This window comes from Nelumbo lutea, chromosome 3 (genome assembly GCF_056320005.1).
Source record: "Nelumbo lutea isolate HS-2025 chromosome 3, American lotus-T2T, whole genome shotgun sequence".
Lineage (NCBI taxonomy): Eukaryota > Viridiplantae > Streptophyta > Magnoliopsida > Proteales > Nelumbonaceae > Nelumbo > Nelumbo lutea.
Genome location: NC_142686.1, coordinates 236,850 through 260,043, shown reverse-complemented (window position 1 = coordinate 260,043; position 23,194 = coordinate 236,850). Strand labels below are relative to the sequence as shown.

Sequence of the window (23,194 nt, the reverse complement as noted above, 5' to 3'; positions counted from 1 at the left end):
TTGATTCAAGGTTGAGAAGTGGTAAGAAGGGGTGTACCATGTAAAGTAGATTTGGAGAACGTCTATGACACTGTCAATTGAGAGTTTCTTGGCAACATCTCAAGGCATGTGAACTTTGGAAGAAGATGGACGAATTGGTTAATATCTGTGTCAACTCCTTATCCCATTCTCATTAATGGGTCCTCATGTATAAGGTTCAAGAACTCTAAAGGTGATCCTTTGTTGTCATTCCTATATGTGTTGGTGAGGCATTATGTAAGATGACAAAGAAGGTTTTAATGGGGGAACTGAGGTTGGGGATATTGTTCTATTGCAATTTGCAGATGAAGCACTCCTTTTTTTTTGGATCAACTACAGAAACTTTTATTAATAAAAGGAGATGGTAGAAGATACAACAGGAAGGGGGGTAAAATCTCTTACATCAAAAAACAACACTGCCCAAAAGAAACTAGCTCTTCCCACCCCTTGTTTAGCTAAAGAGTCTGTGAAAGCATTGGCACTCCTCTTGGACCACTGAAACTGAATTTGCATCTCTTGAGTGAGCTTGTTAATTTTCTTTTTTTCATTCAAGAACTTCCACAAACTAACATCTTTCTTCTGCAGCCAGTTAATAGCCAATCTAGAGTCTGGAATAGATGAAGGGGTGGGAATACATTTAGGGCTGGTTAATTTTGCATGTCTTGAGTGAGCTGTTTAATTTGATGAAGCACTCCTATTTTGTGATCCCATGAAGGAGAACATTTAGGTTCTGGAATACATCTTAGGCTGATTTGAGAGTTAATATGTTGAAAAGTGAATTAATTGCTATAGGGCAGATTAAAAACTTAGAAGAATTGATGAACATACTGAAGTGTGGTATGGGGAGGCTTCCCTCAGAATATTTTCCTTGCCTTTGGAAGACAAGTGCATGCCTAGTAGTAGCATTTGGGATGGAATAACTGAAAAACTGGAGAGAAAATTAGCCTCATGGAAAACAAGATATCCATCCAAAGGGGGGAAGTTAGTGCTCATTACATGTGTGTTGGCAGCCCTACCCACTTACTACCTTTCACTATTCCCTTTTCCATCAGGTGTGGCAAAGGCTTTGGAGAAAAAAATGAGAGATTTTTTGTGGGAACTGGGAAGTGTTGATGGAAGAGTTTAAATTTCACCTTATAGAATGGAACAGGTGCTGAAAGTCAATGAAGGAAAGGGATTGGGATTCAGAAACTTGAAGAAATTCAATGTTGTCTTGCTTCGGAAGTGGTGCTCGAGATTCAGATTTTCTGAATCTGATTTGATTAATGAAATGTGACATCCAAATCCAATCCAAAATCAATTGGATTGAATCCGAATCCTATTGAACTCAGATCAGATTCAGATTTAATCTAACTCTGCTTCATTTTTTAAATAAAGAAATCTTTTAAAAAGTTAATTATTTTTTACTTAAATATAATAATTAATTCAAATATATATTGAGTTTATTATATATAAGTTTATATAGTATAATATAAAAGTTTATATTTTATATTTTTATATAATTATCTAAATTTTATATATTAATATCTATATATATTATAATATAATCAGATTTGAATTTGAGTGTAGATACAGGAGAGTTGTTTGGTGATCCAGATAAATATAGAAGATTGGTTGGTAAGCTGAAATATGAATTATCTAACATATCATAAGAGCAGACGTCTCTTATTCAGACAATTCATGCAAAACCCTTCACTCATTTATCAAAAAAAAAAAAAAATCATGCAAAACCAGTGGGTTCCTAATTGGAATGCAGTTATCAGGACTGTACAGTATTCAAAAGGAGCTCTAGTATGAGGGCTACCATGTAAATCTGGTGGCAAGCTGGAGATTGAAGGTTTTACTGATGTACATTGGGCTAGGACAATCTCTGACAGGAGATTGACAATAGAATATTATACTTTTCTTGGAGGCAATTTAGTTACTTGGAAAAGTAAGAAGCAAACTGTCATTATAAGGAGTAGTGCCAAAGCTGAATATAGAACTATGGCACATACCACATGTGAACTTGCATGGTTAAACCATCTAGTTCAAGAAGTTAGGCTCACAGTGACAAATCCTATAAAGTTGTATTGTGAGACTCAAGCAGCAGTTCATATCTCTTCTAATCCATTATTTCGTGAGAGGACAAAACACAGAGGTTGATTGTACCTTGTGAGAGAAAAGGTTCTTGGTGGAGAGATCAGCACTTCTAACGTGAGTTCAAAGAAACAGTGGGCAGATTTGTTTACTAAGAATTTGAGTCTGGGAAGAATAGACTACATATGTAGAAATTGGGACTATAGGACATATACTCTCTAGCTTAAGGGAAAGTGTCAACAGTCGACTTATCTAGGGTGTTTATGTCATTTCATTATGTTTTATTATGTTTTAATGTAAGTAAATGGACAGACTTAACCTAACTTTAGTTTGTGGGTTCCATGCTTAATCGGGGACACATTTATCATTGTACTTGTATCGAGAAAGGAGTAACTGTTCTATTTCACCCCTAGCCTCCATCCTCTCATGAAAACATCTCATGCTTTTAGTAATCAAGATATTTCCCCTTTTTTCTTGTTACAGAAGTAGACTACATTAAGATCCCCATTAGTTAGCCAAGGATCACCTGGAAGTTCGTCAAAGTGTTGTATTGCTCATCCTGAAGTCATGGTCTTATCTTTTTTTAGGAAAATTACATATAGGTACCGAAGGACATGAACTTTCAAGTGCCACAATCAGGTACCCTGAACTTGAAGAAATATACACCGAAGTCGAGTTGAAGAAATATACCGAAGGGCATTAACAATCAGGTACCCTGCACTTCCAAAACTACCCTTTGCAAGACCTTTCCATTTATAAATCCCACAGGTTTGAAAAGACATGGGGCAGGTATTCTTCTCATATACTCTTTTTTTTTTTTTTTTTGCAACACAACAAATCTCTTTGCTCCAATGAAGGGAGAAAACAAAGCATGTGGAGGTAATTTAGAATCCATAGTCCAGAATGCAACTACAGGTCCCATGTCCCCAAATGCAAGACAAGGCACCCTCAAATGGTTGATACACCAGGAAAAGCAGTTAAAGGTAAAAAAGTACGTGGATAAGAGCTTGCATAGTTTGCTTGGGTTTAGGACCACCGAACCACCATCTGGTCTCTGTCTGATTGTGTGCAGAAACTAAATCCGCCATTACCAACATATCAAGGTCAGTTCCAAAATCATCTGAGAGGTCTGTATTCTCTCCTATTCTTGATTTCATTTTTTTTTAATCAGCAACAAAGAAGATGTCAATAATTAGAAGAAATGTAGATATAACAAGAAGTTGTAAAATCCAGCTTTTGAAAGCTGACCCAACCCAAATTACAATTGTGCCCAAAACAGCTGTATTCTTTGAATCCCTTGCTTAGCTAAGCTATCCGCCAAGCTATCTGCCATGTCACCCCTTCTGCCCTTCACCCTTTTGCATCCAGTTTATCACTGTTTTCGAGTCTCCCTCAATAACCAACCTGTTAATACCAATTTCTTTTGCTTTTTCCACCCCAAATACTGCAGCCATGAATTCTGATCTCGCCACATCACCCTGTCCCACTGGACCGGAGAAGAGAGCAATGATATTTCCATCTTCATTTCTAATAACCCCTCCTATGCCTGAGGGGCCCGGATTCCCCACACAGCTCCCGTCAAAGTTAAGCTTCTTCCAACCATCTATTGGGGGACACCAGTTCTCAACAAACTTCTGTGTTGTTGAAGTGGAGGCGGCAATAACACCTCAAACCCTGAAAAAATCTTCTATTTTTAAATCTGAAAACAACTCCATGCTTTTTACCCAATGTACCACTCTCAAGGTTATTGTTTCAATCAATGCTTCCTGGTTTTTTTCTCTTTCTTCAAATATTCTTGTATTACTTTCCTCCCAAACAGTCCACAATATTTCTGCTCTAGTACACCTCCACATGATCTTACCCCTCATAGTGCAACTAATGCTGGTAGGGCTAAATAAGCCATCCAATCTATCTGGAGAAGACCTCCTGCAACCAAAGAGGAAAGCAAACCGATCCCAAATAAAGCTAACAAAAGAGCAAGAGATTAGAAGATGAGTTGCAGTTCCATCATTCAACTTACACAGGACACACCAGTTAGGGGGCAAACACCTGTTTGGACTTTTCCTTTGAAGTAGGTCACAGGTATTAATACATCCACGAAACACTTCCCAACAGAAAGCACCAACTTTAGGGGGAATGGGAGAGCACCAAATTTCCTTGACTGGGAAAGAAGGAGAAGAGGAGGTGGCTAACAAAGAGAGTAAGAACGATTAACAAGAAAACACCCCAGCTGAATTAGGGCTCCAAACTCCCTTCTCCCAAGAAAACTGAATTCAGCAGGTTTAATAAATCACACACACTGGGAAGTTCAGACTCTCTAAGCTTCCTGTTGAAGCCAAAGTTCCAATTTAGCCCCGAGGGAAGAGAGTGCTGACTTAGGAAATCAGAAATAGGTCTGTCCTTGAACCTAGAAAGATCAAAAAGAGAAGGGAATCTCTCACCCAAAGGGGTATTCACAATCCACACGCCTCCCAAAACCCGATTTTTTTACCAGAAGCCAAGTCATACCTGATATGAGTTAGAAAGGTAGGAAGAAAATCATGAATGGCCTTCCAGGGAGCAGCCAAAGTAGCTCTGCGATTACATTCAGTGTCCCATCCATGCTTGACAAACCATGAATGCTTGCAACTACTTTGTGCCTTAATTTCTCGTTTTCATTAGGAAACCTCCATAGCCATTTGCCCAGCAAAGCCTGATTCTTCGACCTAATATTACCGATTCCCAACCCTCCTCCTTCCTTCAACTTCACCACCTCTACCCAACTAACCAAATGATCCTTCTTTTTTTCCCTGGCTCCCAAAGAAATTCCCCCATCAATTTTTCAATTTTCTTCACTATCCCTTGTGGCATCCTGAAGATTGACATATAATACATTGGAAGGTTTGCAAGGGTAGACTTAATAAGAGTTATTCTCCCCCCTCGCCCCAACAAAATATAGTTCCTCTTCCACCCACCTAGGCGCTTCTCAATCTTTTCCACCTCCAGGGACCAAAGTCTAACAGATCTAGGGTTATCACCAAGGAGTAAACCTAAACATTTCATAGGCCACTCACCCCTCTCACAACCTAGAGAATCTGCCATACTCCTGAACGCTTCCTCTCCAATGTTGGTTCCAACCAATAAGCTCTTTGACCAATTAATCCTCAAATTAGACATCCTCTCAAAGAGTTTCACCACCAATCTCAAGTTATCAATCCCCTCCCTACACTCTCCATCACAGAAGATCAAATAGTCGACTGCAAACTGCAAATGTGATATCACAACATTATCTCCCCCAACTGTCCAAACTCTAAAAAGTTGCAAGCAATTTGCTCTGGAAATCAATTTGCTTAACACTTCAGCAATCAAGGTAAATAGAAATGAGAACAGGGGATCACCCTGCCTAAGCCCACGGAAGCCCTCGATGAAATCATACACCTTTCCATTGACAGTGACTGAGTAATGACTAGTTTGCAACCAGCCCTTATTCCATTTACACCACAACTCTCCAAAACCAGACCTCCCCATAATGTCCAATAGAAAGTTCCAGTCCACAAGATCATAAGCTTCTTCCAAATCCAATTTTATTGCCACTCCTTTCCTCTTCAATCTCTTTTGGGCCTCCACACACTCATTTGCAATTAAAATTTGATCAATAATCTGCCTATCATGTACAAAGGTCCCTTCAGATTGTGAGACAAGTGAGGGGATCACTTTCTTAATCCTCGGAAACAACACCTTTGCTATGACCTTGTAAACTCTGGTGATAAGGCTGATGGGTCTAAAATCCCCAGGCCGGTTAGCATTGTTCTTCTTTCGGATCAGTGTTAAGAAAGTAGAGTTCATACCTGGACTGATAACCCCTCTTCTATAGAATTCACTGAATACTCTGATTTCGTTATTTATGTGATTTTTTGAACAATTTCACTTCATTTGGATTTAGATCTTCATAATATCTGCATTATACAATTATTATAGTGATTCTACAATGTTTCTTTGATAGAGAATCTAGTTATTAAGGGATCAAAGTTAATACGAAGGTTTTGAAATAGATCAGTTATTTTGAGGTGATTGCATGGTTTACCATGAAAGAGTAGTGTTGTTCAAGGTCTTGGGTTGGGGATTCAAAGAGAAGGTTGGTTTATTGCAGTTCTTTTAGGTTGGTATATTGTACAGATTTCTAGACTGGAAAAGAAAACTAGGGCTCTATTTCTTCTATTCCGATGATTATATTTTGGCTTTGCTGCTTTTGCATAGGAAATCAACATCAGGAAATGGATAATTTGGTTATGGGGACTGGCTTTTGTCAAGTTCAACATCTGGGATTTTTTAGCTCGAACCTTCTATTCAGAGACACCAAACTAGGCCATTCAGTTTCCCATCGCCTACAAGCAATGAATTCATTGACTAATCTCAACGGTGATCACTTCATAGGGTTCATGGTGAAGGGCACTAATCCAAAGGGCATGTTGATGAACTGTAGCGAAGGGGTTTACTAAGGCGGCGTCCAGTAGAGTGTTCATCTCGTGGATGGACCGTTTCGGTCCACGCCGCGGGATGAACATGCAATTCGGTTGGGTGTGGACGGGACCAGATCACATTATATCGTGGACCGGCCTTGTCCACACCCCAAAATATCGACAATGGGTATTTGTCGTGGAAGGGCCCTGTCCACAGTTTATTTTTGATATTGTGTTTCACATTCACAATCGAAACCCTGCATTTTACCGTTAACCTCTCCACCATCGAAGCGCTCTGCCGCAAAGGGAGGTCTCCTCCACCAAAGCTTTCCTCCAGGATTTCTCCGTTGTTTCTTTTTCCTTCATTTCTATTGTTGATATTGATTTCAGTGGTGTTACTCCCTCTTTTTCCACTGTCGTTTCTTTTTCTTTCCAATTCTTCATCTTCTCTTGCAGTTCTTCTCCTGAACACCCCCACCGAAATACAACTTCAAGTCTCCAAGTTTTGAAACCTTTTCGTCCAGAGGCATAATCAATAACACCTTTCCAATTCCAGAAGTCGGAGTCGAATCCTTTGAAGAGAACTCTTATTCGAAGGACAACCCTCTACAAATCACTAGTTCTGGACCCCCTCCAGCGGAACTACAATATAAAGATTTGTGATATGGATCGCCAGGCATGATCCATCACATTAGCAGAGAAACTTCATGTTATGAAAGAATAATCAAAGAACAGCTTCTATTTTCTTCATGTGGTCCACACGGTCTATGGATAGATGTTGTTCTTCCTTGAAAAGAGAAAAAGGTGATGGGCATTATGAATGAGGTCAAGGAAGGCTAAGAAAAACCTAGATTTTAGAAGTGAGAAAAAGATTTGATAGATCTCATGTTTTGTTTTCATTATTTAACATAAGATAGGTCCCTAGATTGTGTTGAATGGAGGAATAGGACTTCTACCACTTACACCACTTAGGTGAGATCCAACATGAATTGTGGTAGACAAGGTGAGGAATTTCCATTTCAGGAGAAATTTTAATTCTTCAAAATGAGAAGTTTCATTAGAAATTCTGAGATGGAGGAGAAACATTAGGGAAAATGGAATGCTTTCTAAAACTTAAAAATTTGTTAACATATGCAAATTAAATACTTAAAAACTACCACCAAACAGCAATCAAGGCAAGTGTCTTTGCTGAAGGGTAAATAGAAGATAAAAATAGTACTTTCTATTTTTTAAATTATTTCATTATCATTTTTTTGAAATTAGTATTTTTTAATTAATATAATTGCCAAAGCCTTTTTTCAATTTATTGATCATATAAATTATAAAAAATAGACATTTATGATCGACTATGTAAATTACTTCATAAATTGTATATGAGATACATGGAATCAAAAAGTGTGGCGTGGACTGGTCCACACCACGCCTACAGAACACCACTATGGGTGTGGACTGGTCCAATCCACACAGTTTGTCCACAGTTCAAAACTGTTGTGAATTGTGGTGTGGTGTAGATTGGTCCCTGCCACTAGGTGTGGTGTGGAACGATCCACACCACCCAATTTCTCATCCACACTACATAACACCCCCTAAAGCTGTTGTTGCTACTTTTGATGCTGCAAATAATAACAACAATAGCAGTGATGAAGATAACCCCAGTTTTGATGAAGATGGCAAGAATCGGCACTTTAATGTGGCAAGGGACAAAAAGGGCTCCTCCTTGGCAATGAATGGAATGAACTGACAATGTTATTAGGCTTTTGTTAGTGGTGGTCTCTTTTGCGTAGGAAGTTTGAAGGTGAAGACGATGACAATAAAAAAAAGGGCATTTTCATAATTTTACCCTCACCATAATGTCAGTTTAACAGAGTTCAACTTAAATGTATATTTCTAAAAGTTCAAGGACTTTATTTCTCACTTGAAAGTTCAAGCCCTTAAATATCACTACCCACAAAGTACAGGGCACCTATTTGTAACTTACCCTTTTTTATGAAAATCATTGTCTTGTCTGTGTAGGAAACATGCCCATAAACATTAAAAAGCAATCATACAAAGCCATCTACTATATCTAAGTTTAACAACAACTAAAAAACGCACCCAAAAATTCCTCCAATATCCCATAGCACATATTCCTGATGATTATGCTACCCCCTGAGATTCCGAGGGACAAGGCACAAAACCAATGTTGACCCATAGATGACCATATATTCTTATTCATCTATTCTATTTTCAACATTTTCGATCTATTTTACGTTGGAAAAGAGGACTTCCGTTAGTACCATGAAGGCATGAAGCAAATAGTTTGTAAAGAATCCTTTGTTGATTATCTAAAAAAAAGGTAACCCTCATCCTACCATTCCTTCCACTAGAAGAAGGCTGTCAAAAGTTTGAACCAGGGCGCGTGGAAAACATTAGCCTTACTACTCTTCGCATTCTGTTAGAACGTCTCCTTCCATTTTTTGTGAAAAGTAAATAAGGAATTTATTAAAAAGAAAATGAGAATACAAGAAGATGTTAAGTTATCCCCCAAGAGAAAGAGAAAAATACAAAAGACAACTTAGACACATCAACAACAAACTACAAAACTCTAACAGAAAACAAGAACTGTACAGGTACAGCACCAGAACTCCCATCGACTCCACATTCCTCCACCTACAACGAGAGCAAGGAGAACCTTGCAAAGCCAAACCCCTAATCTTTTCCCTCAAACACTTCCTTCTGTCCATCCTCATCTTCATCCCATATCTCTCCTCCTTCTCCAATTACAACTTTCTTCATCCTCTCTTCCTTCTTTCTCCTCTCAAACTCCTCACAAGTCACCACCCCAAAAGAATAAGCCAAGGCTTCACAAGAAACGACACCATTCTCAACATCTTTTTCTTGCTAAGAATCCCCCAACTGAATATCTGGTCTAGTGTGAGCCTGAGAATCCTCATAACCAGCAACTTTGATTGTCAGCACATTCATCTTCCCTCCTCTTTTCCTGTACATCCTTCTGTAATTTTTTGTGGGTCCTGCCCCCACCAAACCATGTGTGAATTCCTTACTCCACAAATTTTTTAGGAGGCCACCACTTCAGCTACATCCAAATCCGTCTCTACCATTCCCCTCCTAGCTTAATACACACCTATCCTTCCTATCACCACTTTCTCAAATAAACGGTAACCAGAATCAAAGCAGTAAACCTAGGGAGGGTCATTACAATCCCTGTCAGTGACATCACTTCCTCCTTTGTCCTTCAACGCCTGGCTCTCTTCCAAAACCAGCAGCCCCTACCCCTTTTGCAGTTTCCTTTGTCCTCTCCTCCAACCTAATCTTCTCTTCTTTGAGAATCTCACTGGAACCATTGACCAAAATCTCTTTAGCAGCAGATAATAGTAACCTAAGACGACACAACAACGGCCTCTTTATGGATCACTGCTTCAGAATCCAATGCAGACTCACCCTTATTTCGATCGTACCAAACTACACAATTGATAGTGTCAGAGCTTTGGTTGACTTCACATTCATCACACCCCATCTCAACCTTCACAGTGACCTTCTCCTTTACACTTCTGTCATAATTGAAAATCGCCCACTCCCATGTTCTTCCTTTCCTCTCTGATCCTTACCAAAAGAAGTTCTATTTGATCTCCCACGCCTAATTACCTTTGGGTGTTTAAAGAAGAATACACTCCTATTCACCCTTAACCCAATCGTCTGGGCAAGCCTCCTCAAAATATTAGGCTTCAGCTTCGAAGAGTGGGCCTCAATCGAACCAACATCCATATTCACAGCCCACGACACCTTTGATTTCCAACTTTGAAGATTTTTCAACTCCCACTAAGGCAAACAGGCAGATCCTTTCCCTCTCTTTAAGTGACTTTGAGTGGACCCCACTTCCTTCACAATTTTTCAAACTCTTACCCAAATCACAACTCTTCACGTTCTCAGTCTCAAATTTCAATCAGCCCCAAAGTACCGCCTCCATCATCAAAACCTTCTTTTTTAGTTCCAAAAAATCCCTCATCTTCAACCTTCGAACCTTCCTAGACTGAGAACCCATTCAACTTCCAAATGTTTGAACCAGTCAATGCATGAATACTACTACTCTCCTCTTTCCGCGAATCCATAATATCAAGCCAACTACAAGGATAAGTCACTTCAACCACTATTCTTAGATCATAAGATTCTACGTGAAAATGAAGCAACAAGGACGTTGGTACCAAATGAATTTCCTTTACCTCAACTAGAATATGCACAGCAAGCCAGCACCTAGGTTCTTCCACGAATTTGTTCTTGAGTCAACAAACCTAAATCTCCAACATGCATCCCCAAAAGCCCTAAACATTTGGAAGCTCCAGACATGTAAAGGAATACCACAGACATTTATCCAGACCAAGCTTGAACCTTGAAGGTCCCAAGCTTCTTAAAGCCCCAACTAGGGGGTTCCAGCTCCCCAACCTTAGTTCCAGGCATTATTGATCTTGTTTATGCTTAAGAGTATACAGAGCTTCATCCTCACTATTAAAAGAAATAAGAAAGAATCCCGCATTGAGTTTCCTCACCTGAAAGGAACTACTTGCTTCCATTCATCCATTTCCCAAATCCACACATCTTCCACGTCTAGATCAGGATTAACAAAACATCCAACCAAGCATCTATTGAGCAAATTGAGACAAGCGAACGTGCCTCTAGTCAAACTAACAACCACTTCTTTCATAACAACACCAACCTTTCACACTAACCACCTCAGAGCTTTTGGTTTCTCATCCTACCCAACTATGATCTGATATTGATGGCAACCAATCAAAGCATATCTCCTTCCATGCCAACTCAATCTAAGAAGGAGCTGAAACAGGACAAGAAGTTGAGTCCCTAAGGTGTGGGAGTGATCTTTAAAGATGAGAAGAGTACCATAAAGGCTTTGTTTTTGGGGCCAATATAAGAAGGGGACTCATTAAGAGCAGAAATTATGGCAGTGATTCAAGGAGTTCGGAAAGCAAAAGACCTGAACATCAAGAGCTTATGGTTGAGGGTCACTCTAAAGTAGTGGTGGGATGGCTGCTAAAATGGAGGAAGCTTTGTGGCTAGAAATTTAAATGGCTAGCAGAAGGAATGCAGGTGAAGGTTCAATCGAATCCAAGATCAGCCAATTGAAGCTTATGGTATCTTTATTTCTCTGCATTAAATCCTCCTAATTTTCATGAACAAAATTTTTAAAATTATAAAAACATATATTTTTTAAACTGACCTGAAAACGAAACCAGTTTTTTAGGTGGTGGGTAAGCAATCCAACCTTTTGGGTTAAACTGATAAACTAGTGATGCCATAATTAAATATTGAAATTTTAAAATAGATAAAAACACAAATAAAAAAGAAAAGAGAAGTTAATTTTATTAATGATGGAAATGGAATACAGAATTTTAAATTGACCCAAAAATGAAACCATTTTGCTATTTGAGTGGCGGGTCAATTGTTCAACAATTCGGGTCAAATGACCATGATGTTATAATTAAATGAAAAAATTGTAAAAAGAGAAAACATGCAAAGAATTATTGAAAATAGAAAAAAAAAATAAAAAAACTTAAACATGTCTCTAATATTATATATTAATGATTTTAAACAAAAATATATTTAATAAGCAAGAATTACTTTTATTAATGGTGTAAATGAAAACAAAATTTAAAATTGAAACTATTTTCCTGTCTAGATGGCAGGTCAATGGTCCAACCTGTTTCGATAAATGGGCAACCCCATATGTCATAATTAAATAATAATTTTTAAAAAAGATAGAAACACAAAAATACAAGAAAAGATAAACAAATTTTGTTGAAAAAATTGAACACATCTTTAATATTATATATTCATCATATTAAATAAAATAAATGTCAAAAATAGGATAAATTTTTACTAATGATGGAAATTCAACACAAAATTTAAAATTAACCCAAAAGCATAACAAGTTTTCCATCCATGTGCTGGATCAAAAGTTCAACCATTAGGGTCAAATGGATTACCCCATGATATCATAATTAAATAATAAATTTTAAAATATAAAGAGTTGTAAAAATATAGAAATTTTGCAAAAAATATGGCCACATCTCTAATATTAAATATTCATTATACTAAAAAAACAAATGTGATAAAAGTGTTTCTATTAATAATGAAAATGAAATACAAAAAATAAAGAGAAAAACAAATTTAATGTCTAACAAGTGAGCCTAGTACCGAGTCAAGTGGTTCCAATGGTTCAATTAGTAAGGTCACCATGTTGTTGACTAAATCTATGATTTTTTACAAGCAAGCAACTTGGTGGCAAATGGACCCAAAGTCCTGGTTCGGTGACAGGTTAACCAATCCAACCAGTTAATTTAACTACGAGATTAAAAAAAAAAAAAAAAACATTGAATTGCATGTTCCTCTCAACTAGACAGGTCAACTTGTGGCATAATAGATTAAATAATAAAAAAAAATAGAAGTATTATAAAACTTAGAGAAAATTTGAGCATTTATTTAATATTATATATTTATCATATTAAATAAAAATATGAGTAAAATGAGAACTATTGTTATTAATGATGGAAATGGATAAATTATAAAAAAGAAAAAAAAAACTAGCGTATTATCCATGACCAATTGGTTGGGTGTTTGGTCTTGCTTCATTGCAGCATTACATCTCTGGTTTGGTCCTATTTCTTCAAGCTGTTCAAGGTGGAGAGGTGCTCTATGTCAGATCCGGCTGAAATCTTTAGTTGTTGGCCAAGAATCCAAGGTGGTGCTAAAACTAAGATTTTATTGACCTGTATTCCCTTAGCTGTTTGCTGGGAGATCTGGAAGGAAAGAAACAGAAGAATCTTTGAGGAGAAAAAGAAAAGTATGGAAGAGGTGGTGGCTGTCAACAGTTCAATAGTAATTGGTTGCGTGCTGCTGCTTCCAGAGTTTCAAGGGCTGAAGAAAGAAGATTTTGGTGCTGATTTCTGGACTTCTATGAATTCATAAAAGGAATGCCGATGTCTGTTTTGCTCCTGGACTTCTTCTGTGGTCTTGCATTGTCTCAATTATATTCTGGTGGGGGTGACACCTTGTCACCTAGTCATGTTGTACTTCTTTCTTTAGCAAAATTTTTTTTCTTTTCTTATCTTAAAAAAATAATCCATGACCGATTGACCTGGTCAAATAGGTCAGCAGTTCAACCAATGATTCAAATGTTGGCCAAGCACATACACATAAATTAGTCTGTATGGCATGTCAATATCAATTTGAGTGTCCATTTTTTTATGAATATTTGACTGTCCAATTCAACTACCAAAAACATCAATATAAACAACAAATCAAGAGATTTGAGCTAGGCCTATGAGTTGAAAGGTAATAAATCCCCCAATAAACCATGCTTTATATTTGTTGCATGGATTTTGATAATAACACCAGAATTCTTATTATTATCTTTGTTACATGGATTTTCAAATTGTTACATACAATGCATGTGCATATTTACTAGTTTATCAAAAAATAATACTAAAAAAAAGGACCTCCAAACGTGGGTGATGAAGATTGGCCCTCTATGTTTGCAGGTGAAAGTAGAGGATCACCGAATGATAAAAAAAAGTAGAGGATCACACTATAATGGAATAAGGAATAGCAGTTTTTCTAAACTATTATCCCAAAGGAGACCATACAACAACCATATCTTCATTAGAGCCCACCCTTCTCTTTTCATTGCTAATTTGTCCCTACCATCCATTTCAATCTCTCTGGCATTTCCATTACAAACCAGATATGGGATAGCTAGAGAAATGGCCTCTCGACAAAAAGCATCAAACTTGTGATGCCATTTCCATCACAAGAGTCGTAATTTTTGTTGCAGATTTGGAAGAAAGAAACCCTAGAACTTTTCACCTAAAAAAAGATGGGAACCAAGGCTCAAAATATCGATACACCCGATACGCCAGTAGAGGCGTGTCGGAGTGTACAGGCCACTGTTTCTTTTTTTTTTTCAAATCGGGTTCAGAGGAGTTGGTTTAAGGTTCGTCCACCCCCTGAACCAGTTGAGACCCCAAAACACCCCCTACAGGCGTATTGGGAAGCCCCCAATACGATACGTATCGATATTTTGAACCTTGACAGGAACTTTGACAAATCTTATCTGTAGGGAAAAGTTCCCAAATTTTACTGTTGAAGTGCTATGTTGAGAACAAGAGATAGTATTATAACATAAGTTGGCAACAATATTTTAGATATGCGGAGTAGCAATGTTATTGCCCACCTAATGGACATGACTACCACTCTGAGCCAGCTTGAAATTCTTTTCAAACATCAAGGAATCTTAGTTTTTATAACTCACACTATCATGTAGTTTTTGACTCTTAAAAGTTTATAGGATAATTAGCGTATTATTTTACCTATTAACTTTAGTTTCTTAGCTCTGTATGACTTGGAACAATATATTAATTTAAAAGGGTCAACCTATGCATCTTTTATCATTACATAAAAATAGAATACAATTTTTACAATATATTCATATAACACTTACATGTTTCCTATATTTTAGATGACCAATATTAACCTGGGAAATTCAGATAATGGAGTTTTCAGAAATGAAAGCAGTGAAAATATGTATGTGTTTTAAGCACTAGTACAGGACCTATTGTTGACTGGACGAAAGGAGAGGAAGATGGAAGGATATACAATGTCAAAGATTGATGGAAGGATATTCACAGATTACCATTGTCTGAATGAAAGGAGAGGAAGATAGCCAGGTAAACAAAACATTTGATAGGATAAGGTAAATCCCTTGGATCTTTAGTGACCATCTCATTCACTTGGATCAGAAGAACACCTAATGAAATGGCCAAGAATCTAGCAAAAGCAGGGGTAAATAAGGAAAATCAGTACAAGGTAAGATATGCCACAATAGAGAAAGAGATAATAAATGTATTAATGACTATTCAACCTAGTTGTTGCTTTGTCAGTCCAAGTAACTGCATCATGAGTATTGGCCAACTAGTTAGTTGTGTAGTCAGCCTGGCCCATAAACCTAGTTCGAGCATGCTTTAAGGCTGGGCAAATTAATCCTATGGACAACAGGATTCCTCTTCCTTCCCTTAGGGCATGTATTTAGGGCAAAGGGAAACAAGATCAAGGAAAATTGAATCAAAGTAGGTTTTAGCATGAAGGAAGTTTTTTATAATTAAGAATGAAATTTTGGGTAGTGGACCTGATGGCCTTTTAAGAAAAAAAAAAAAAAAAGACAAAATTCTTCAAGTAAACAAGAGAGGTACAAGAGGAATAGCAATAACATGCAATGAACCAAACAAGAATACAAAGAATCAATCTTTTTATCAAAATTAAAGAATTAACGCATAGAAACAAATCTGAATGCAATAACTAAAAGACCATGTCTAGATCTTACCTGATTATGAAAGAGCAGAAAGAAATTTATAGAAAACCTCAAAAAACACCAATTCAACTCAACTTAACTCAGCCTTGTCCCAACAAAATAGGGTCGGCTGCATGAATCATGTTCCACCATCCCATTCTGTCCAATGCCATGTCCATAGTTAAATTATGGACCCTCAAAATCATTTCCCACTACTTCAACGGATGTCCTTTATGGCCTGAACATTAGTCTAATCTGCAACAAACCAACTTAGTCCACTTCCTCATTTTATCACCTATTGGGGTTACTCCTAAAGCTGCATGTAGTAGTTTGCAGGAGGATTGTGGTCAAAACAAATGGAAAATGATGGGATGGGATGGGGTGAGAAGGGAAAACTGGGTAAAAAGAGAGAAGAAAGTGTTTCTTTTTATGGAGATTGTCTGTATTAGACAAGCTTTCTTGATGTAACTCAAGTAACAAGAAAGAAAATAGAAAGCTCAAAAAGAAGTAAGAGAGAAGAGAGAAACTGGATGGAACTCTATCAATAAAAGATAGGTTACAAAGAAAAAACATAATTTGAGGACTCGCTCACCCAAGAGAGGATTCTCTCAACTCTAGTGTGTCTAATTTACAAGGACAACGAATCACTTCTCCTAGCTGATAGGTTAAAGCATTTTCCTTTGATGATATTTGGAGAAACTGGAAAGCAATGGCCAATAGCCATACAAGGACGGGGACAAGGAATCTGCAGTGTGAAAGCCTCCACCTGAAGGTTGGGCAAAGGTGAACTTTGATGGTAGTAGACAAGGAAACCCAGGCCCATCAGGGATAGGAGGGGTGCTGAGAGATAAAGAGAGCAACATTTTAGCATTGTTTTCAGACCCTGTGGGAATATAGGAGACTCTAATAGAGCTGAGATCTTAGCGGCTGTACAAGGTATTCAGATTGCAGAACAATTAGGAGTTCAACATTTGGTAGTTGAAGGAGACTCCATAATTGTTGTGGGATGGCTGACAGAGCCAGCTTCAGCTATGTAGCAATACAGATACTTATTGAGGAAAGTCAACTGGCTCACAAGAAATATGACAGTTACCCCTCTTTGGCGGATGGACTAGCTAAGCAAGGGGCTTCAAGGGATCATTTATTTTGGGCTGCTATGTAATTTTATTTCTGTTTTTTTCCTGTTTTAATTTGATGTAATAATTTGTTAGAAGAGGTAACAGCTCGTGCCTCTTCATGGGTTTCCTGTATTACCTTAATTTCTGGATTAATAAAGTATTTTCATTCATCAAATAATAAATCCACTAACAATCTGGTTTTCAAAAGCACATTAACAAACTAGCTGTTAGAAACTCACTAACCAAAAATAGTTGTTAAAAGCCCATTAGTGAGTTTAAATGTAAACCAACTTATTTTATCCTTTGAAAATGATCTGATGCACCTCAGAGCATGATATTAAACTGCATCACTTCTCCTACCTTCACACCAAAATAATGTGACCCCACTTTCCAAAATTGTGAACTGTAATCCTGGCAATTTCCTATAACACAAGAAGAGAACAATAGTAAAAAATATTCCCTTTCCCACAAACAGAATGCAGCCTAAATTCCCATTAATATGTTAACTTCTAATCCTATCTATTCTAGTTTTCCCACCCATCCATCTCCATTCATATTTCTGCTAAACTCATTTTTGGACATTTTGTTTCTTGACTGCCCAAATCTATGCCCCGTGTAGCATCTTTGTCCTTGTAACCATTTTATAGAGTTTTCCTTCTTAGCCTAAGTGGTATCTTCTCCCACCAGATAAGATGACAAGACTGTGGACCCACTCCTCCATTTTGTCAATCCATCTCCAATTCTACATTTTTTAGCAAATAGAAATAAATTTTATTAAAAATAAGAAAAAGGTGCAATGTTAGAAAGGGTGATGAGCTAGCACCCCCAGTCCCCCACAACACAGCAACAACACAAATCAATAAGAACATCATTTGGCCATCAATACCTTCTGCTATTCCTGGTTTTCTTCAAACAGTCTTCTAATCCTCTCCTTCCATAAGCACCAACATATTGCAGAAGGGATCCAGCTCCCAAAAATTCTGGCCTTCTTTCCTTGAATGAGACTTAACACTATGAGAAATATCCTGCTGAACCTCATCCTTGTTATGATTTATCAAATCAAGGTAAAGACAAAGGTTACCATGAGATATCTCTCAATATCAATCTTAGTTGTAACCCAATTAGCAGTCCAATTATTTAACTTACATTGTATATATTTTTAGTCCTACTTATTTTAAAACCTCTTATTTCTACGTCATCTATCCATAAAATTAATTTTGAAGTTAATCCATCTCTAGTTTCATCAATTAATACCATGCATTGACAAGCAATATACACCATGGGACCTCCTAAACATGCTTACAATTCATCCAGGATTACTGCAGACAAAAAAGGGGCAAGCGTCAAGCTTTCATGAAATCTCACTATAACTACAAAGTACAAATTCTAATGTCTCACCCACAATTGTTCTAACATTGATCCAGATGCCTATTTAACACTCCTTTCATTTCCAAAACCCACCAATATTATCTCTCTAAAGACTCTATCATATGATTTCTTTAGACCAATTAAGTACAATATGAATATCTCTTTTCTTCTATCTGAACTTTCTTATCAATCCTCTCAATGAAAAGATGGTTTCCATCAGTTCCATGGTTGATCTCCCTAGCATAAAACCAAGTTGGTTTTCTAATTTACATGTTTCATGTCATAACCCCTGCTCAATATCTCCCTAAGTTTCATATTGTGACTCATGAGTTTAATCCCACAAAAGCACATTTGTTAAATGGGTGTGGGTAAATCCAATTCCTCCAAGGATTCAAGCATTTGCATGGTTATTATAGATGCATAGTATTCTAACACTAGAACATATACAATCAAGAGGTCTTCAGCTACCATGCATTGTGTCTATTCTTTTCTTTTTTTCTTTTTTTTTTATAGATAGCTACCAATAGGGATGCAAACAGATCAGATCAGATTCGAATCAAGGTATATCCGAATCCAATCCGATAGCACATATCCAAGATCCGATCCACTCGGATCTCACAAATGGTGATTCAAATCTGAATTCGTTATGGATATCGGATATCCGAATCTGATCCGATCCGATTCAAATTCTGAAAATTTCAATAAATTATTAAAAGAAAAAAAAACATAACAGTTTATATAAAGAAAAACAAAAATAGAAGTATTTTTTCAACCATTTTCATCATATATATTAATTTATACATGTCTTTTTATAAAAAAAAGCAATATAATCATTTACAAACAAATATGTTTATACATATATTAATATATACATGTATTTTTATAAGTAAATATGTTTTTTTATAATTTTTTATAAGTAAATATGTTCATAAATATATACATATATATAGGTCGGATCGAATAGGGGTGATCCTAATTCAATACGATTTTCAATCAGATCCTATTATCTGATCCAAAAAACCGACAGAGGGTTATCTGAAGACAAGAAAAAATAGGATTGGGTTCAGACTGGATCGGATCGGATCATGATCCAATCCATTTGCACCCCTAGCTACCAAGCATTTGTATGATACACAATGATCATAAAGAAGATGCAACACTGCAAAATTTGCCTGGTTGATCTTATCCTCATTGTTTGAGACTGCAAAACTGGTTTTATCTGAGATAAACAAGATATTCACTTTGTCGCCTAGGATTGTATGTGGTCAAAAAGAAAAAAAAAAAATCTTTTGGAGCATCATCCCCAAACTCTTGTGCTGCACTAAACACCTTTAAGTTACTCAGAGAAATTAAATATTGTTTGCATGTAAACTGGATTCAGAATAATAACCTTCACAGTTAGTGATGCAAAGTGGCCATCTTTGGAAGATATTATAAGAAAATAGTTTAATATACTATAATTTGTGAACAGTGAAGAGCCAAAAAGCAGGTGGTCTAATCAGTAGTTTCTCAAACAGAAAGCTTCTGGCAAAATTGACATAAATTGGTTTAACAAGGACAATAACAAGTCCTTCAATGAGTTAAATCACTAAAACTAGGTAGCCACATGTATTTGCATAAAAAAAGGCATGTTAATTTCTTGTCTATCAAGGCTCATAATGCTAGCATTACTATTGGACTAACTCCTCATCCCCAATATATATATATATATATATATATATATATATATATATATATCAAATTGTAGGACATAGATTTATTGATAGTAAACACAGAATATCGCACCGGAACTCAAAATTCATGTTTTAGAAAATGGGTATCTCTCATTTGGTCATAGATTAGCTGATTTCATCATCTGATGGTACATGGCAACTGAAACACTTTGTAACCGAGCTAAATCCTTGGCAACAAAGCCTAAGAATGGGCTTCTCTTTAGCTAGGAAGGATGAAGGTCAAGGTTGCCTCTCAGGCTAAGATTCGCTGGATGACTACATCATCTGATGGTCTATGGCAACTGAGACATTTCATAATCCATAACGACAACAACAACAACAAAAACACTCATGTTCAAATGGACTGGAAATCAGCTAATTACCATAGCTTACTCGAGGAGTAGGAAGAACGTCTATGTACATGGAGACATCCATTCTGGGTTAGCAGTTTCTTTGTTTTGATCAGTACTGGGTTAGCGATTGTTGGTCAGCTAAATCTTGTTTCCTAGTAAGGAAATAGTTTATATCCTTCTTCCTGCACTCGTTGTGCATTGATAGAACAAAAGTGACTGACGAAGTTATTGAATAAAATGGAACCAGAAACTGTCATCAGAATCCAAAATTAATACCTGGAACCCTTTCAAGGAGGAAATGAGACCGACGAAGGGCGCCTGCAATCTCTTTTGGATTACTTAGCCGAATCAGATCACCTAGATCATCATTTCCAAATACAGATGGAACACCAAATGATCCAATAAAAAGAAGCAACCCTCGGGCATCAATGCTGTTGGCATTCGCTACACCACCCTCATTGACGAGCCTCTTTCTCCAAGCAATTGCCGCTGTCTCGGCTTCATTCTTGACCGAATCCTCGATCTCGTTCTCTGAACATCCCGCAACGAGAAAGAACTCCAAGAGAAACACCGACGCCTGCCGCGCTGGAACCATAGGCGAATCTTTGGTGTAAGCTTTGCTTCCCTGGAGATAGAACCGTCCAATGCAGTCCAATACAAGTTTGGCCGGGTTCGCCGCACGCTTAAGCGCCGCAGGAGCTTCTTCACGGAGTTTGGCAATATCGGCTAGATGAGACGCAATATATTTGCGCAAACCCCGGTTTCCCGTGGAACAGAGGGACTCGAGCTCCGAGCCTGAGTTCTTCGACGTCCCGTCACTTGGCGAGGAATATTGCGTCTTATCTCCCACCGGCGAGTTGGCAGAGTCGGGAGCCAGCGATTCAGAAGCACGAGCGTCTGTTGCAGGAGCAACGACTTGTTGCGGTTGTTGCTGATGAAGTTGGGGGATGTTATCGATGCCGAGCTGTTTGAACCTGGCATCAATTGCCGTTTGGATGGAATCGAGATGTTTCTGCAAGTCATCCCAGCGGCGCTTGAAGGTGGATAGAGTGGACGAGAGAACGCGAAGCTCATTTACCGACTCCAGAAAAGAAGGGTTTTCTTGTTTTTCATTATTGGTCGCTGCTGCGGCTGCTGGAGCTGGCGTTCGTGTTGGTGCTGGTACTAGCGCTAATGGCCCTGCTTGTTGGGTCTCGAGCGGTGATGATGTTCCCATGGGCTCGTCTTCTTTTTCCTGCTTCAAGGATTGAATTTGTGTTGGGGCAGGATCTATTTCCTGCTTCACGACTGGAACGGAAGAGGGAGTGGAATTGTTCTTGGCCATGATAAGCCACGGACAGAAAACCCTAAACAGAGTCTAGGCTCTAGAGTTCAGTTCCAGTCTTCCAGATTGTCTTTCTCCTCTTCTCCTGAGTCTATGGGAAGCCCAGAGCATCGCCGCTCCGTTTCGATGGTTAACCTGTTTGCGGTTCAGTTTGGTTTAAGTTAAGATCAGTCGGGAGTCGAGACTCGTACAATGCACGGATTTATTAAAAAAGGGCAAAAATAAAATATAAAAGCCTCCAAATTTCAATTTAACAAAAATGAACTCCCCTCACAATCATACATGGGCTATATTTGTAAAAAGGCTTCCCTATCTTTTCCTTCCTTTCCCTACATTTTCCTTCAAACCAAACATAGCCTAAGGTCAACTTAAGATGGAAGATTTAACAAACATATAAGACTAAATGAATCGAGTTGGAAAGACAAAGTGGTACATTGACTACAATTTATAAGAAAAGCAAAATTAGAGGCCTTGAAGAGTTGTTGGAAGGGTTAGAAATTAGATTAAATATGGTCAAACTGAGTTTAATGGTTGGTCAAATATTTAAAAATTTTTCTAACTCCATTTGGGAGTCGATTTCTTGGTAATTTTGAAATCTGAAATTTAAGAATCGATCTTGCATTGAACTGAATCATATTTGAAATCAAATTAAAAATTGATTATACCTTATACGAAGCCCACAATATGGAAGTCCATGAGTGAGTTCGTGCCCAATATCAATCCCAAAATCAACTTCCAACTAAAGATAGCGTAGTGTGTACATGAAACCGGTTCAGTAAAAACCAGTCTCCAATTTGCTTGAATTGAATTGGGTATGTGAACCTGATATCCTCTCATTTTTTTCTTACAAAAACACAATAGATGACTAATGGAAATCAGCCTCCATCACAGATGGGTCGAATTAGAGTTCCTATGCAAAGGGAGAAGGGGAGATAACAATATAATGAATAGAATTGGTGAATTCATCCCTCCCTTGGGAGTTGATTCAAATTAAATTTTAATTAGGGCATTACCATTAATCGATAAGAACTCTCTTGTTAAGAGAATATGTGCTTCATGTCCAAACCCATGCTCATTATCAACCAAAATAAATTGTCATGTGATAACTTAATTAATCATATTAATAATGGGTCGTATGCCCATTTTCTCTAATGGTTCACATCCTAAAGTGTTGCATAACCACTTTAAGCATGAATATTGTATGGTATAGGTTATGTTGAATTCAGTAATTAAGGGCTGTACACCCCTAAACCTAATCAACTTGGGCTTAGTTTGTGCCCAACATTTATACATAAATGATCATTTGATTCAGCCACCATATAAAAACCTAATGATAATGGACTTATGTAAAATAAATCCAATTAGGTAATCAACTCTGTAATGATCTCTTGCACCTAATGTTTCGGCCCATAATCATCAAAAAACTAC

The 23,194-nt window shown here is 37.5% G+C and overlaps 1 protein-coding gene across 1 annotated transcript in view; it reads right to left on the bottom strand.

Annotated features, from left to right (window-relative positions):
- FRI (FRIGIDA-like protein) overlaps nucleotides 1–22,000 on the bottom strand; it is a 37,272-nt gene extending 15,272 nt beyond the window's left edge. The window contains exon 1 of the mRNA XM_088979640.1: nucleotides 20,719–22,000. Within this exon, the coding sequence (XP_088835766.1) occupies nucleotides 20,719–21,766 (1,048 nt within the window). The 5' untranslated portion in view covers nucleotides 21,767–22,000. The remainder of the gene's footprint in view (nucleotides 1–20,718) is intronic.
- Between the last annotated feature and the right edge of the window lie 1,194 nt (nucleotides 22,001–23,194).